General features: G+C 59.6%; 1 protein-coding gene across 1 annotated transcript; it reads right to left on the bottom strand.

Moving 5' to 3' along the window:
- Window positions 1–297: 297 nt before the first annotated feature.
- On the bottom strand, window positions 298–8,599 carry Enpp7 (ectonucleotide pyrophosphatase/phosphodiesterase 7). Its single transcript, XM_071603869.1, has 8 exons — window positions 8,347–8,599; window positions 7,898–8,043; window positions 6,369–6,995; window positions 5,438–5,837; window positions 5,200–5,290; window positions 3,426–3,576; window positions 2,771–2,850; window positions 298–538 (listed from the first exon to the last, which is right to left on the bottom strand). Exons 1-8 carry the CDS (start codon window positions 8,597–8,599, stop codon window positions 298–300), a joined length of 1,989 nt encoding a protein of 662 aa, XP_071459970.1.
- Window positions 8,600–16,252: the final 7,653 nt, after the last annotated feature.

The following is a 16,252-nucleotide window of genomic DNA, read 5'->3' as shown; positions in this document are numbered from 1 at the left end:
CTTTATCAAGTGAGGGATTCTAGAGTGTGGTGCCCAGCGGCGGCAGCGGCAGGACTGGAGACCAGTCAGAAGTGGACCCTCCGGCCCCGCGACCCGCGGATTCAGAGGGGTGTGTGCCCCCGCCCCGCGACTGACGGAACCGGAGGCTGAGAGGGGAGGCTCGCTGCTGTTGGCAGCCTTTGGGCGAAGCACAGGGCCACAGTGCCCCTTCCTTCACGGGTCCCAAGAGAGACCTGGAAGTCCTGGTACTCTAAATACCAGTTCGCTTGGGGCTCCATCTAAGACCGGAGCCGACTCTCAGCGGTCCTCCACCCGCTCCCCGGGCTGATCCAGCAGCTCTGCGGGCGCTGCAGAGGCCGGAGGAGCGGAGGAAAAGACGGATCCCAGTTCCTCTCGGTACGTCCGAAGCGGCTGGAGGAAGCTCGCGCAGGCGTTGAGGAGCGCACGAGCGCCGCCTCCTGGTGACAGCGCCAGAGCCGGCTCTAAAGGGGCGGGGCCACCTGACAAAGGGGGCTCTCTGTGTCCCTGCCGGTGCTCCCTGTCACAAACCAGCCCCTGGACTAGCAGATGATGCCCGACGTCACTGGGTTTCAGCTCTGGGTTTCCTTGGACTCTGCTTCATGTGGACCGATAGTGGACACGTGGCACATCTCCGTCCACAGAGAGGCCTGACGCTGCCCTCCAGAAACTTCCTGGCTGGCCAACTAAATGAACTCATTCTTTGTTACTTAATTTTATTTTTACTTATTTTGGTGCCAAATCCTATACAGAACTGGTGAATTTTAATGTGTTCTTCAAGAATATCTTCTTCACATTTTAAAATTGCTGCAGGTTACTTCATTCTAAAAGGGAACATATTAAAACAGCAACAATAACAAAAGCCAGAAAATCAGTAGCAGTAACCCGAATTGAAGGTGATCTTTAAAATCAAATACATGACAAATAAAGCCAGGTGACATTTCATTCTGGGCCCACTGCTCTGAGCTTGGCCCCCGCCCTCACCACACAGGAGGGTCATGAAAGACGTGGGTGGATCACCTGCTGGAACCTTTCTGCTAGAGAATCAACAGGGTGGATTTGAAAGGGGAAGGGACTTTCTCACTCTTAGATACAAAAGCATTTGTCAGTCTGTCTTTTCAGAATGCTTGGGCCAAAGCAGTTTGTGAGGACTAACTCATTTTGTCACCGGGACCACCCTGTGAGACAGTGCTGCCATGGTCCCCGAGTTAACAGATGAGGCACCGAGACCCAGAGAGACGGGCGACTTGCCCAGGGCCATGGAGCTGGTGGGAGCTGAACTTGAACCCAGGACATGCTGCTTGGGGTGTGCCTCCACACACATTGCACATACAGGGCCGCGGAGATGGGAAAACCAGCCCCCGCGTGCATCTGGTCTGTGTCCTGACACGGGAGGCTTGTCCTATGGACAGTGGGACAGACAGAGGGTTTTCCTCCATCCTCTTTCCTCTTGAGAAAGCCAGGCGTGAGTCTCCACGTACCTGCTGGCCCAGACCCTAGAAAGCAGGCTCCAGGGGCCGACCGTGGCTCAGTGGTAGAGCGCTGGCCTGGCACGCATGAGACATGGGTTCCATCCCCAGCACCACATAAAAAACAAACAAAACAAAACCCAAATAAACAAAATAAAGGTATTGTGTCCATCTACCACTAAAAATATTTAAAAAAAAAAAAGAAAGAAAAGGAAAAGGAAAAGGAGAGCAGGCTCAGGGGCTGAGCCAGTGTGGCGACCTTGAGTGCGCGTCTGGTGGGTTTCTGGGGTTGGTGGTGCCTTGCCTGCCCCTGTGAGTGTGCGCCCTTCTCGGCTGTGAATGTGGACTCTCGTGCTCTCCTCACCAGGTGGGCAGGCTCAGGAGGGCCAAGACTGGAGCCGGGCCCATCCAGGCAGAGTCCCAGTCCAGCCAGAGCTGGTGGGGGTGGAAGGCTGGCCTGGGCGGGGCCTGGGTGTGGCTCCAGGCAGCAAGGATGCTGTCCCTGGGAGGGCAGCCCTTGCTGGAGAACTCCTGGACGTGGGATCCGAGGCCCACAAGTTAAAGTGCAGAGCTTTCAGGCCTAGGCAGGACCCAGCTCTGGGCAGCTGGTCAGGCAGCTTGGAGTGCAGGCTGGGATGGGTCCTGGAGACTGTGGCTGAAGCCAAAGGTCCAAGCCTGAGGCCCGGGAGGAGCTCATAGGTGGAGGTAGGCTAATCTGGACAAATGCACACTTGCAAAAATGTGTATGGCCTTGCCCCAGGAGAGTTACTCTTGAGAGGGACAAATTTGCTTGGCAAACTCAGCTGTCTGTAGAGGGTTGTGATCATCCCCTGGCTGCCCTCTACTGGGCACCTGCCCGGGCATGCGTGTGCCCTGTGCTGCCTTCTGCAGATGAGAGCCTCATCCTTGGGTAGCACAGGGAGGTGGGCTTGCTGTAGAGTCCCAAGTTTCAGGTGAGGAAATTGGGACTGAGGGAGGTATGGGCTGTGCCCAGTGCCACAGCTCCTGGGTTGGGGATCAGGACTGGAACACATTTGTCCTCCTCCAAAGCCTGGTTTCTAAAACACAGTTTTGAATACACAGCACTCAAGGGGTTTCATACGCAAAATGTGCAGGAGAAAGTCCTCCGCTGCTGGCCCCGTACCGGAGCAAATCAACACGACCTTATTTGCTATTTCCACCTTGTGTGTTCTTGCTGAGCGCCAGGGATCGCAGACAACACTGCTTCCCTGTCAGGTCACAAAGAGCCGCCTCATTCCGTTTCCTTCCCAGCGAAAGCCCACCCTTGCTCCAGGAACGGCTGGCTGTGCAGCGGGGGGCCGTCCTCAACGAGAGTGAATTGCTTCTCCTGTTTGCCAATGTCCTAGGGAATTAGCCGTTTATTACATATGGGGCCAGTTCCTGGACTGCACGGAAACCAGCCGCCCTTGGGAACAAAGTGCCCTCATGTTGGTGACTGTGACCTGCCAACCTCGATGGGACTCTGATGGGATGGGTCCCTTTATCCCAGGGGTTCTTTGTGCTGGGCAGGGCCCTCCCGGGTGATGGCAGTGGAGGCTCAGGGCTCGAGGCTGGAACTGGTGGCCAGGGTTCCAGGGGCAGTGTCAGCATGCTCTTCCCGGCCACAGCTCCGTCCCTGCAGGGGTCCTGTGCGCCCCCGTGTGGCCACAGATGGCAGCGCCTCTTCTGGGACTGGGAGGACCAGGGCACTTCCCCAGGCCTGGTTCTGGAGCTTGCTGACCCCAGGAGAGAGGAGAGCTCTCTCGCTCTACCCCTGCCAACCTTTTGCCAGCTCCTCTGTGTGGGCCTGGGGCATTCTCAAGCCACAGCCGGGGGCTGTGTGGGACATTCCTTTCGATTGTGACACCTACGCCAGGCACGGCTTTGGAGAAGGAAACTGGCCACAGGACGGTAGCCTGAGCTCCAAACTGGGCTCACCAGCTGGGCTGCAGGCGCTGAGCCACGGAGCAGGAAGCCAGCTCTCAGCCACGCTGCCGCAGACGTGGCTCCCGAGGCTGGCTCTGGGTGCTGCTCCCAGCACCGCGTCAGGGACCTCATGCTGCCAGCTTCAGGTCCATCCGGAGAGAATCTGCACCACAGGACGGGGCGGGGGGGAGGGGGGGCGAACGCTACAAGCCAGGGCTTTTGTTCTGGAGAGTGGGCTTGCCAGCACACCAGCGTCTCTGGGGGACCCTCCTCCGGGATGTGCTTGGAGATCCTTGGCCTTTCTGTCCCTTGCTTGTGAAGTACTCATGTCTGCTGGCCCCTGTGATTCTTGGGGAGAACAAAGGGTTGCGAGTTTCTGTGGACATGCTGTAGGGACGCCACGGTGCCCTCTCTGTGCCGGAAGGCTTGCTTCCAGGACCTGAACCTCAGACGCACAGGGGGGGCCCATGTTGTAGCCAACAGGACTCAGGACCAGTTTTCAGGGATTGAAAACTGTTCAGACACAGCTCTGTCCTTTTGCATGGGTCAGCCACAGCGTCTGGGCTCCGACATCCTCATCTGCATGAGGGGCTGGGTGGAAGGGTCTCCAGGGTCTCTTCCAGCTCTGACATTCAGCCAAGTGTCCCCAGCCACCCACCAGCTGCCCCCGCATCCCACCACGAACATCTCCAGATCCCTCCTGGAAATTCCACCCCGTGGCCACGGGCTGCACCCTCTCAGTGGGCCACTCCCTCCTCTGTCTGCGTTCTGGGGCCAGGGGCTCCTCTCTGGTCCCATGGCCTGAAGCCCTATCATGTGTAGACAAGCCAGTGTTCACACGGCAGCCAAACTGCGCTGGGCACCCAGCTCCTAGTGCAGGCCCTGCAGCTGCTTTACCAACACAGAACCCGGGTGTCCTGGCGCCGGCCCCTCCACAGCTTCCTGCTCCGTGGCTCAGCGCCTGCAGCCCAGCTGGTGAGCCCAGTTTGGAGCTCAGGCTACGGTCCTGTGGCCAGTTTCCTTCTCCAGTGGCTCCACCTGCCACAGTACCGGAACCTCACCACCCGCATTTGATCTTTATCCTCACCCCTCACGCATTATATCTCCAAGAGCCTGAGAACCTTCCGTCCTAACCGGCTCTTCCTTTCTTTGGGAAGCGTGCCTACTGCTCCTGGCTCTTCCTGGCCACCCTCCAGTTTAAAACGTCACCCGCCCTGCCTGGGGTCAGTCCTGTCTGAGTACGGTTCCCCCCCCCCCCACCAGCCCCTGCCGCAAACTTCAGACTTCAGAGTGCGTGGCTTTATTCTGCCTGACCAAGGGCCGCGACTGCATGGAACAGAGACCCAGGGTGGTCTGTCACTGGCACATGGGGATGTCCTTGAGTGGGCTGGCTGCTGGGGCGTCCTGGGAACCTGGCCTGGCAGCCTCTCCCGACAGAGCTCACTCTGCTTTCTTCGTGGATCGTGGATCGTGTCTGAGGGGCCCAGAGCCTGGGGCAGCTCTGGGAAGGACCAGGGAGGTGGGCTTCTGAGGGAGGGTGGGGCTGCCTGGGCTCCTGGCCGTCTGCTCTGTGATGTCCTCCAGCCTGAAGCCAGCAGCTGAAGGGCCTCTCAGGGTCCCACGGAGTCTCTCCTCTGTGGTGCAGGCTGGTGATCACCAGCTGGGCAGGGTCAGAGCCCTGGGCCGGCTGCCTCGGTGCATGGAGGGGTGAGGGTGGGGAGCAGGGAGCCTGGCCGCGTCCTCCCTTCTTCCTTCCAGCCTCTGGCCTTGCATGGTAGGGTGTTACGTGACCTTGGCCAGAAGAGTCAGGGTGCCCAGCAGTGCCGACATCAATGGAGGCCGCCCCTTGGGCAGGAGAGCAGACCCCGAGGGCAGTTCTGGGGGGAGAGGAGGGATCACATTTCAGCCCAGCTCCTCCACTGAGGACCAGGGGCTTCCAGCTGTTCCCAAGAGCCCCCAAACTTCCTCCCCCACCACTCCCAGGGGTGTGTTGGGTGGCCAGGTCAAAGGGTGTGCCGGCCTACCTGTGTGCCCGTGCCAGCCTGGGTCTGTGGACGGGGCGGGGGAGGGTGGCCCTCCTGTGGACGGGGCGGGGGAGGGTGGCCCTCCTGTGGACGGGGCGGGGGAGGGTGGCCCTCCTGTGGATGGGGCGGGGGAGGGTGGCCCTCCTGTGGACGGGGTTGGGGAGGGTGGCCCTCCTCCGCTCGAGCGCAGCATGGGCTTCAGGGTGTCGGGGTCCCCGTCGTTGGGTTCAGGCACGATGCCCAGTAGCTGGCACATGAGCTCGTACACGTGCACACTCTCAAAGGGCGCCACCTCCAGGCCCTCCTTGAAGCTGGGGCCCACGGCCCGGAAGATGGTCTTCATGTCCAGGTCCTTGTTGTCGAAGCCGTGCTCCCCGTTGTTGAACTGGACGTTTATTCTCTGCAGGGAGGGGTGGGGTGTCCAGTCCTTGCTGGGAGCCCCAGCACCATGGAGCCCTCTTGCCCTCTCGGCATCCCCCGGGGCTTGGCGCCCAGGTGGGCAGATGACCTTGGGAGGGGTACCAACTTGGGGATGGAGGGATTCTGAGACTCGGCTCCTCTGAATTCTGAGACCATGAAGATCGGCCAAAGACATGGCCTTGGCCAGGAGCCGGGGAGGTAACTGGAAGGGGCTGGGCTTCTAGCGTGGGGCTGGCCTGGGCCTCCTTCAAGGGGGTTGGGATGTGTGCTCAGTGGCCACCTCCCCTGGGACTGCCTCTTCCTGCTCCAGTCTGTGCCCCCCTTCAGGACCCCTTGGCTCTGTGCCCGTTCTCCCCCGCGGCTGGGCTTCCCACGCACAGGTGCACCCGCACTCCTGTTCCTAGTGCACACTGAAGGGTGAGTGCCCACACTGGGGACTAGCTAGACACGGGGCTCTCCTGGCCCTCAGGGAGCCGCCCGCCGGTGAGTGGTGCGCCCAGCAGGAGCTCACCCCATGGATGACGTAGCCGGGGTCGCTGTACATGACCAGCGGGGCGATCCTGGGGTGGTCGGCATAGTGGAAGGACTTGGGGAACTGCTCCTTCTTGTAGACGTGCAGCCGGGGGTGGGCGTCCTTCAGCACACCGTACACCTTCTCCAGCCTCCCCTCCTTGGGGATCAGCATGCCGTTCGGCCCGTAGTCCAGGAGCTCGAACTCGATGTCCCGGAAGGTGAAGTTGGGGAACTTGTGGAACTCCACCAGGTCGCTGGCTGTCTTGTTGACGGTCGTCATGCCGTGGTCAGACGTGACGATCAGGTCGAGGCTGCTGGTGAGGCTGTTGCGCTCGATGCTGTCCCGGAGGTAGCCCACAGTCCTGTCCACCTGCCTCACCATCTCCTTCCTCTCCGGGGACTCTGGGCCGTACCTGTGGCCCGTGGAGTCCGGCTCCCCGAAGTAGAGAGTGACCAGAGCCAGGTCCTCCTCTGTGAACCACCGCATCACCGTGTCGATGTTGGCCCTCCACTCCTTCTCGTCTTTGTAGTTGTGCAGAATGCCCTCCTTCCGACTCAGCGTCACGGCGGTCCCTTGGTAGGTGACGTTCCCACCAGGGTAGAAGAAGGAGCCGGTCTTCAAGCCCTGCCGGGGCAAGGCAAGGTGGCACTGAGCCCACAGGACCCTTGGCTGGCAGCCCTGCTCGTCCTGTGCCCACGCCCACCTTGGCCGGCTCACTCGCCCCTCTCCTGCCCGTGTCCCCCAGGCTTTTTATTTTCTGAAGTAGCGCTTATTATTCAATCTGTTATGTCCTGTCTTTCATATGGTCCCGGGTCTCTGCGTCAAGCCTGACCTGCCCAGAGCTCTCTCTGGCCCTGAAGCCCAGCCTCCCCAGTGGGTGCAGGCAGGTGTCTGTCCATCTGTCTGTCTCGTGCCGTCCCCTGCCCTCCAGACTTCAACCTAGTCATTCATCTTTCCATAAATTGATGCCGCTTCATTTCCAGATCTGTCTGCCTCCTGCCCCGGCCAGCAGGCCCGCCTGCCAGCCCACTGCCCCAAGCCATGAGATGCCAGGTCCTCGCTCTGACACTCTGCTCTCGAGCTGCCGGAGGGGGCCCGAGCCCCGTATGGACAGGCAGGAGGTGACTTAGGTGCATGGAAGCACTGGCTGTCAGGCGCGCTGGGCTCAGAAGTTTCCTCTGGGCTCACCTTGAAAACCTCCCCTTGAACTTGTTGCCTGGAGTGGCACCTCGGCACTGTGTGAGGTGGGATTCCTGGCTCCACACCGCCACCACCTACCATTCCACCCGTGACCCTGCAGAACTCGGCTGTCCAGCCCGCGAGGGCCATGGGTGCCACGCAGATCAACCAGGTCGCTACATGCTTCCTCGTGGTCAGCCCTGCCCCGGGGCCACCATGGAACCAGCTACTCAGCTGTCACCAGAGCCGGACTCCCGGCAGGCCCCGGGCTGGGCTCTCCCACTCTCACAGCCTTGCCGGCCAGGTCCCCGTCCCCCCTGGTGTCTGTGCGGGCAGGGCCTCGTTACCTGCCTCTGGGCCGTGATCCAGATGGGCACACTGCCATTGTCCCACCAGCTCTGGATGCCGAGTGTGGCGTGGTAGGGCAGCTTCACCTTGGTGGTGAAGTTGTAGAACATGTTGTGGACAACCCCGTGGTTCTCGATGTATTTGCCTGAGGCAGGAGGAGGCGGAAGGGCGCGGAGGTGAGCCCCGGAGAGAGCCTGGCGCATCCCGCACTCGCCTCCCCCGAGCCCTGCTGCTCGCCACCCAGATGGGATGGGGTCTCTGCTGAGCAAGCCCCCCGGGAGCTTTATTTGCCCTTGGTCAGTTGCCACCCATGGGGAGGATCATGTGGGGACCCCCTCTGCAGCAAGTTTCTCACTTTGGCGTGCGTGGTGCCTGGGCAGGGCTGTGCCCGCTCACCTGGTGTCTCAGGCCCTGCCTGCCCCCAGGCCCGGCCAAGGTTAGCACTCACCAGTGACCAGCGTGAAGTGGCAGGGGCTGGTCTGGGTGACGAAAGCCGGGGTCATGTAGCGAGCTTTTACCCCGTCCCGAGCCATGGCGTCCAGGTTGGGGGTCTCCACGTCCAGGTCGTAGTTCCAGCGGAAGCCATCGAAGGACACGAGCAGCAGCTTGTTCTGGCGGTCCTGCCTTCGGATGGGCACCCCAGCCCCTGGAGCCAGGAGGGTGGCCAGAGCCCCAGCGAGGAGGGTGGCTGAGGCTCTCATGACGGCTCTCCAGAGGGACAGGTGCAGGGTGTCTCAGGCCCAGGAGGGCAAAGTCCCAGGGTCAGCTGGGCCGTCTTATCTCAGGCTTCTTCAGCGATGGGCGGGCGCACAGGCCTGGACGCAGGAACGCTCCGGGCCCCGAGGGGACACCTCTCAGTGTGGGCTGCTGGGCACCTGAGCATCCCCCTCCTCCCAACAGGGCCCTGGGGCTTTGCTGCTCCCTCCCTGTGCTCCAGGGTGGGTGGGGTCCTACACAGACCCCAGCCCTCAGCAGCTCCTGGCTTACTCTGACCCCAAGGACACGGGGGCGGGATGGACTCCCTCTCCAGCCAACAGTTTACCTGGCGAGAGCCTGTGGGTGGGCTTCCTGGGCCTGGGCCTGGACCCAGCCCAAGGCCTGCCTCATCCCTAGGGACCTCCGGCCTGGCCCCTTCCCCTGTCCTCTTTGTCCACATGGTGGTGGCCTGAGCCAGGCGGCGGCTGTGGGAGCGGGGACGTGGCTGGACTGGAGGTGGATTCTGGAGACGTTGATGAAGTACTTGCTGCTGGCTGTGTGGGAGTGAGCCGCCCTCTCAGTCTTGTTGAACAGCAAACTGGCCACAGCGGCCCACTGCCCCCTGAGTTCTGCTGCAGCTAGCAGACACTGCCACAGAGCGATGCCACCTCTGTGTGCCCTCACAGCATCAGCAGCCCCCGCCGAGGCGCAGCCGTGTTCCCTGGCCAGGCCCAGGGGGTGGGTGTCTGGGCCCTCCCTCCCCAGGCCCAGGAAGCACACTTTCTGGGGAGGCTGCCGTGCCACCAGCCTTGGTGAAGCCGGTGTGTGCTGAAGGCTGGGAACCACAGGGCAGGCTGGCAACCACCATGAGAGGACAACTCGGGGCTGAGGTGCAGGACAGCCACGGAGACTGGCCCCCTGCATTGCACAGACTCCCAGTGCAGGGGACACTGTCACAGCAGAATTGCAGGCGGCTCTGGGAGAGGGAAGGGACTTCCCGTTGATGAGCGTTGGGGTGAGAACCCAGAAGGCCCCTCTGCTCACCTGGGATTTGCATGAGACCTACTTAGAGGATGGACTGAACTGGGAAGAAGAGGGCAGGAAGGCTTCCTGGGAGAGGGACACACGTGGAGGTGAGGGAGTACTGGAGCTGGGAGGTGGGCCAGGCGGTCCTGTGGGCTATGGAGGGCTCTGGGTATATGCTGGGCTGGGCAGGGGAGTCATCCCTAGTATCTGTTCTTCTGTGGCAAGATGGCTGCTGAGAAGGAAGACTTCATTTCCCAGCATTCTGTGCAGTGAGGCTTAGCCATGTGACTAGGTCCTGGCCAATGGGATGGTAGAAGCAATCAGGTGGGGGCTCCCAGCCTCTGGCTAGAGTGCAACTTCACTCTCCTTTGCTGATTCTTGCCTCTGGTGCCTCCAGCACCAAGGATCCAGAGCTCCTGGGATGGTGGGAACTAGCCTAAAGAGCCTGGTCCCCCAAGGTGTCCTGGGCAGTGGCCCTGCCAGCTGGCCCAGGGCTTCTCAGCCCCAGGCTGCATCCTCCCAGGGGGAATTAAGCCCACTTCTCCATGATTTGGGCTGGCAGTCACTAGGAGGAGGGGACCTCCTCCTAGCTGAGAGAGCCCTAGGCCTGGGCCCCGGGGTTCAGCTGCCAGGAGTGGGCGGGAGGCAGGTGAGTCAGGAGCTGGTCTGCAGTCCAGGGCCTGGCCAGGGCTGGCTGCCTGGACAGGAGTGGATGTGCTGGGGCTGGCGCTGGCCTTGGTGGCTGGTGGACTGAGTTCTCTGCATTTTCTCTGACTGATTCCTGCCCAGGTTTTGACAGGTCTGTGACCTCACCTTCTCCGGCCTGCTGGAGATGGCTCCGGAGACCTGCTTCTGATAGTCCCAGGAGTCTCAGCCAGGCCTGGGCTGCTCCACCTGTTCTTGGCTCTCTGCTCATTCACGGGTTGCCACGGGAGCTCCTTGGCCCATAGGCTTCCCTTCGTAACCTCATGGGTGTGCGATGGTTGGTTCTAGTGATGGGTAGAGGCATTTCCCATATCCCGGCACTGGGCTCTATCCAGGGTCTCATCAAGCTCCGAGGTGGTTCTCGGAGGCAGAACTTAGGAACAGCCTTGCTTTATAGGCAGGAAGCTGGGGTAGAGAGAGGGTAAGGTGGCTTGGTGAGTGGAGGGGCTGACGTTCTGGCTCCAGAGCCCCTCTTTTAACCATGTCTGCACGCCACCAGTTTACCAGCCTTTGTTCATAGGACCCCATTTTCAGACTCCGGGGCTATTGGCTTCTTTAAGAAATAGTGCAGCCATGGTGGTCATGCACGCTGGGTCCCCCCACCCCGGTTCCCTTTCTCCTCTCCATTGCACGGCTTCCTTGGGGTGCACTGCCTAGAGAGGGGCTGTCGGACAGGGATGTGAAGGCTGCGTTGTCATCGGGATGTTAGATACAAAGACTGACATTGAGCTGACTCCATCAGGCTCTTCTGTGTCAAGGCCTGACCTTGGCCTCTGTCCTTGGCCTATTTAGTCCAATTTTAGGGAAAGTCTTGCTGTTTCAACTTAGGGAAATGTCTGAAAATCCCATCTGATTGACCTGTTGGTAGCTGTCTGCTCAGAGTCCTCCTCCCGTAGCCCCCACAAGGGTCCCTTCTCACCCTGGTCTGTCTGCAGCAGGAATCCTCTGCCACCCCCCCAGTCGCCTCCCAAGCCCCCTCCCCCCAATGCAGCGGCATCCAGACTGTGCTTTCGACACGGAAGCGTTTGGGGGACCCCCAGATCCACACCATGACGGAACTTCTTGTTTCTCAACAGTTTGAGGCAGAGGCAGAGGCCGTGTGAGAGAGCTGCTCCCCGCACCCCGGCCCCGCTCGGCGCCCACACTGCTGGGGTGGCGAGCGCCGAGCCGTGTGGGACTCACTGTGAACCCAGGCCCACGCTCCCCGCAGCCGTTCCTATTTTTGACCTAATGCCCTTTCCTGATCCTGATCCCACCCAGGAGCCCACATGATGGCTGGTTCTCAGGTCTCCATGGGCCCCTCTGGATGTGGCCGTTGCTGAGACGCCCCTCGTCTTTGAGGATCTGGCAGTTCCGAGGGGCACTGGGCAGGGGTTTTGTAGGGGGTCCTCTGGTTGGGCTTCCTCTGGGGTTCCTCCCATGGTTGGACTGAGGCTGTGGGGTTTAGGGAGAAAGACTCAGGGACAAGTGCCTTCTCCTCACATCACACTGAGGGACACACCACCCTCAGGACCCGTCCCTTGGGGTGTCAACTGGATGCCTGGCCGAGGTGGAGCCCAGTCGGTCTCAGACTGCTGCTGCTCCCACTCCCCCTGCCCCACACAGTGGGCTCTTTGGAAGAAGGTCGTGATGGGCGCTCACACTCCAGGAGCGGGGTGTTCTGCACCTCTGTGGTGCAGGACCTCCCTAATGTATCTGGAGTTCTGCTGGGGATTCCCCCAGGCCCACTTTCAGCCATTTAATTGGTCAGCGTGACTCACAGCCTCTCCTATACCTTGGGTTCGGAGCCAGGGCCTCTTAGTCTATTTCGCGACTCGTGTTGCTCCAGCTTTGGCCATCGCGAGGGCTGTAAGTGGGCTCCCAGGTCTGTTTCACATATTGCCACTGTGTGTATATGCGTATGGCATGTGTGTTTGTGTGCACGTGTGTGGGCATGCCCTGTGTGTGCACACATGTATGTGTCTCTGTGGGGTGCGTATGTCACACTTTCTGGCTCTCTGACACCACAACGTCCTCCCTGCAGTTCCCTGGCCTCTGTCCTGGGTCCAGGCAAGTCTCTTATTTAGGATCTGGGCCCCGGGTTGCTCTTTGCCAGCGAATGGTGGGAACGGTTTGAGGTCATTGACCCAACTGTCCTGGGTGGGGGCTCCCCAGCTGTCAGGTGGCCCGAGCTTGGGGACATGGGACCGTGTGCAGCTCTGGGTGCAGAGGGCCCCTCCCTGAGGATGAATAAGCATGTGTGTGATCACTGCGTTGGGTTCCTGGTGCCTGGGTCCTCCTTGGCCTGGGGGCTGGGTAGATGGACATCTGTACAGGTGGAGATTGCCCCACGTGGCTGAGTCGTGCGTGGGGCTCAGGCCCCAGAGAACCACGTCTGGGTCTGAAATGGCCCTGCCTGGGCCTGCGCTTGTCTGTGCTGGTGGCCAAGGCATAGACGGGGCAGTCCCTCCGTGGGTCAGCGAGCATGTAGCACCCTGTTCTCACGGGTGGCCTGGTGTGATGCGCTTGGCCACGGGTCTCCCCAGGAGGCTCCTGTCCCGGGGCCTGGCGCACAGTGGCCTCTCCTGCCTCCTTGGTGGAGGTGCAGTGGGTGGGGTGGTGTCCTCGGGGAACTTGCCTTCTCTGGCCGGGGTGCAGTGGACTGGTGCTTCTGGACCTGGGGGAGGGGAGCAGACTCATTCCTGTGTTGGAGTCCTGGAGCCATCAAGTCCACTCCCAAGTTCCCCTTGGTGACGAGTGGCACGGTTGGGTCTGATGGCTTTCCCTGACTCCCAGGGCCATGTCCCCGGGGGTGTCAGCCTGGCACTGCTTGCTTTGGGGGATGTTGACAGCAGGCAGCCTGGCTGTGAGTCTGGCCGGCTTGGAGGTGCCCACAGGGCAGGGACATGGCCACAATCTTCCCAGACAGGTCCAGGGTGCAGTGGTCACTCCCTCGGCCCTCTTGGGAGGCTTCATCCACATGCCCTGGGACAAGAGTCTGGGGGACGGCTGGAGGTTTGCTCTGGGGCCTGGCTGGCACTCAGGCTATGAGCTGACGGCGGTGTTTGGAGGTGAGGGCAACGGCCCACTGCAGCCCAGGGCTGTGGGTGGCAGGCGGGTGAGGGGCCAGCTTCTCTCCTGCAGCGACTGAGGTGCCCACCCTGCACCAGCAGACGCCCACTGTCAGCACTGCCCCTTGGCCAGCGCTTGTAAGGCAGATGGCTGCTGTGGCCTGTGATTCTGGGCCCAGCCCGACCTTTGCCACCGCAGGATTTTATTAGTGGGACTCTCCGCTGTATCAACTGCGGTGCCTTTATCACTTCTCAGGGGCTTTATCTCAGCGGTGCCTCGCCTCCCGGCTAAATGAGGATTAATATTTTAACAGGATTATGTGCCATGGGTTAGCTCTGCTCTCCAGGGACGGCTGGGCCTCCCCTCTCTGCAGCCCTCCCCTCCCCCAGGCCGCCCTGGCTGGGTTGCAGGAGCAGGGGCTGGGGGGGGGAGCTGGGGCCATCTTGTTGTAGGCTCTGGGGAGGGCTGGGGGCCTGGACTCCGGGCAGTGGGGACAGCCCAGGAGGATGGGGCTTCTTTAGGGCTGTGCCCACCTCCTGAGCTTGATGCTGAGGAGTGAGGGGCCTCCCCTCCCTCTGCGTCCCTCAGCTCCTGGACAGGGCTATTAGGACCGAGGGCTCGGGCTGGATCACTCCATCTCTGCCTCCGTTTCCTGTGTGTCTGTCCCCTGCGCAGCTCTAATAAAGGCAGCATGCAGGGGCTCAGGCCCACTGGATAATCCAGGATGTCCCACCTCACACTGTGAAGTGATGACAATGCAAAGGCCTCCTTCCACGTTAGCTCACATGAGCATGTTCGGGAATTAGGATGTGCACCTGTCATTTCGGGGGTCACCATCCAACCGTCTCCCCGCACCCTGTGCGTGAAGAACAGTCCTCTGCTTCCCAGAAACTTCTCTGCTTACACCTAAAATTTCCAGGTGTGAGATTGTACCCCTTTGTGCCCATCCCTTGTCCCCACTCCGTGCCTGGGGCTGGACTTCTCCCTGACAATGTAGATGGGCCTAAAGGCCTAGTGGGGGGGTCCCCAGATAAGTTCTTATGGGGACCTTCCTTGTGGTGGGCACCTGTCCGTCCTTCCCATCCTCCCGGAAGCCCTGCCTTCCCCTGAAACGTGGGTCCGGGGGTCCAGGCAGAGGAGTTCTGGCGATGGATGGAGGTGCTGGTGGACAACAGTGTGTTAATTTTCTACCAAGTGTGTTTCGCCACCAGGTGTTAGGTACACACGGACTGTAGGGGGACCTGCAGAGCCAGGCCACCACAGAGCTGAGGACATCGCCTTCTCTGCCCCTGTCTTGCTCCGCTCCCCTTCCTGGACTCACAGATGTAGGAAAGCCACTTTTTTCTTTTTTAATGTATTTTTAGTTGTCAATGGATCTTTATTTATTTATTTATATGTGGTGCTGAGAATTGAACCCAGGGCCTCACACATGCTGGGCCAGTGCTCTACCACTGAGCCACAACCCCAGCCCGGCAAGGCACATTTTAAAAAATAGACATTTTAAAAGAGCTGTTTAAGGTTCACAGTGAAACTGAGCAGAAGGCAGAAGGCACATAACCCCCGGCCCCTACACACGCATGACCCCCTGTCCCCCCCACACCCCACCTGTTGGCCATCTGTCACAATGGCTGAACCTGCCTGGGTGTGTCATCATCTCCCAAAGCCCATGGCTCACATCAGGGTCTGTCTTGGTGGTGGACCTTCTCTGGGTTTGGAAATGTGCAAAGAGGCAAATCTGCCAGGTAGTATCCTAGAGTAGTTTCCCTGTCCCAAGACCCTCTGGGGGGCACATCTGATTCCCATTTCTATACAAATGCCTTCCACAAAAAGAGCTTAGGAACCTCACACTTGTTAGGATGTTGGCAAGTGTTGGTGAGGTTGTGGGGACCCTGGAAACTTTGCATGGTGAGTCGGGGTGTAAGACGGTGCAGCCGCATGGGCAGCAAATGGCCACGTGATCCAACAACACTTCTGAGCATATGCCCAGGAGAATCGAAAGCAGGACATCCAAATCTCATAGCAGCATTAGTCACAGTAACTCAAATGTAGAAACAACCAAATGTCCATCCCCGGATGAATGGCTGAACACCATGTGGTCTAGACACACAATGGAATATTATTCTGCCTGAACAAGGAGGGAAATTCTCCACATTCTACAGTTGGGTGAACCTTGAGGACAGTATGCTAAGTGAAATAAGCCGGTCACCCCCAAAAGACAAGCACCATTTGGTTGCATTTACATGTGGTGCCTGAAACAGTCAAACTCGAGACAAAATAGAGTAGGGGTTCCAGGGACTGGGAGGGCAACAGAGTTAGTGTTGAATGGAGACAGAGCTTCAGTGTTGCAAGTTGAAGATTCTGGAGATGGATAATGGTGGTGGTTGCATATCCATGTATGTATTAATTTTATGTTACACATGTTTTACTACGGTTAAAAATTAAGGGGATAGGATCCAGGGGCCTTTCAGAGATGGCAAGGGTGTCGGGGTGATTCAGCACTGATGAATTCATATTCTGTCCTCCAAGCAGGGAGACAATCCCCTGATGGTCGGAAACCCTGGGACATGCCATGTTTCGTGTTGGGGGCTGAGATGGAAATGAGGATAGCAAAGACAGGGTGGAGGGCAGAATCATAAACTGAATCACAATGACAAACCTTTGTCTCTCCATTTGAAAAACAATGAAAACAGTGTAACAGTTTAAAAAAGGATTTAGAAGACAATTTAAAAATAATTTACAGTGGGTGTGGTGGTGCACGCCTATAATCCCTGGACACCTGGGACCCTGGGACAGGAGCGTTGCCAGGTCAAAGCCAGCCTGGGCAACCTAGGGAGATCCTGTCTCCGAATAAAAAGGACTGGGGATGTAACTCTGTG

The sequence above is a fragment of the Marmota flaviventris genome, chromosome 17, assembly GCF_047511675.1.
Source record: "Marmota flaviventris isolate mMarFla1 chromosome 17, mMarFla1.hap1, whole genome shotgun sequence".
Classification (NCBI taxonomy): Eukaryota; Metazoa; Chordata; class Mammalia; order Rodentia; family Sciuridae; genus Marmota; species Marmota flaviventris.
This window is presented reverse-complemented; position numbering and strand designations above follow the sequence as displayed.

Excerpts from the sequence above, each read along its gene's own strand:
- Enpp7 (XM_071603869.1), bottom strand. The coding sequence starts at position 8,599 with ATGAGAGCCTCAGCCACCCTCCTCGCTGGGGCTCTGGCCACCCTCCTG. Across the intron at positions 5,291-5,437 it reads AGGCTGGCACGGGCACACAG|AACTGCCCTCGGGGTCTGCT; the intron begins GTAGGCCGGCAC and ends CTCTCCCCCCAG. Across the intron at positions 2,851-3,425 it reads CAGCGCCTGCAGCCCAGCTG|GACATTGGCAAACAGGAGAA; the intron begins GTGAGCCCAGTT and ends CTAATTCCCTAG.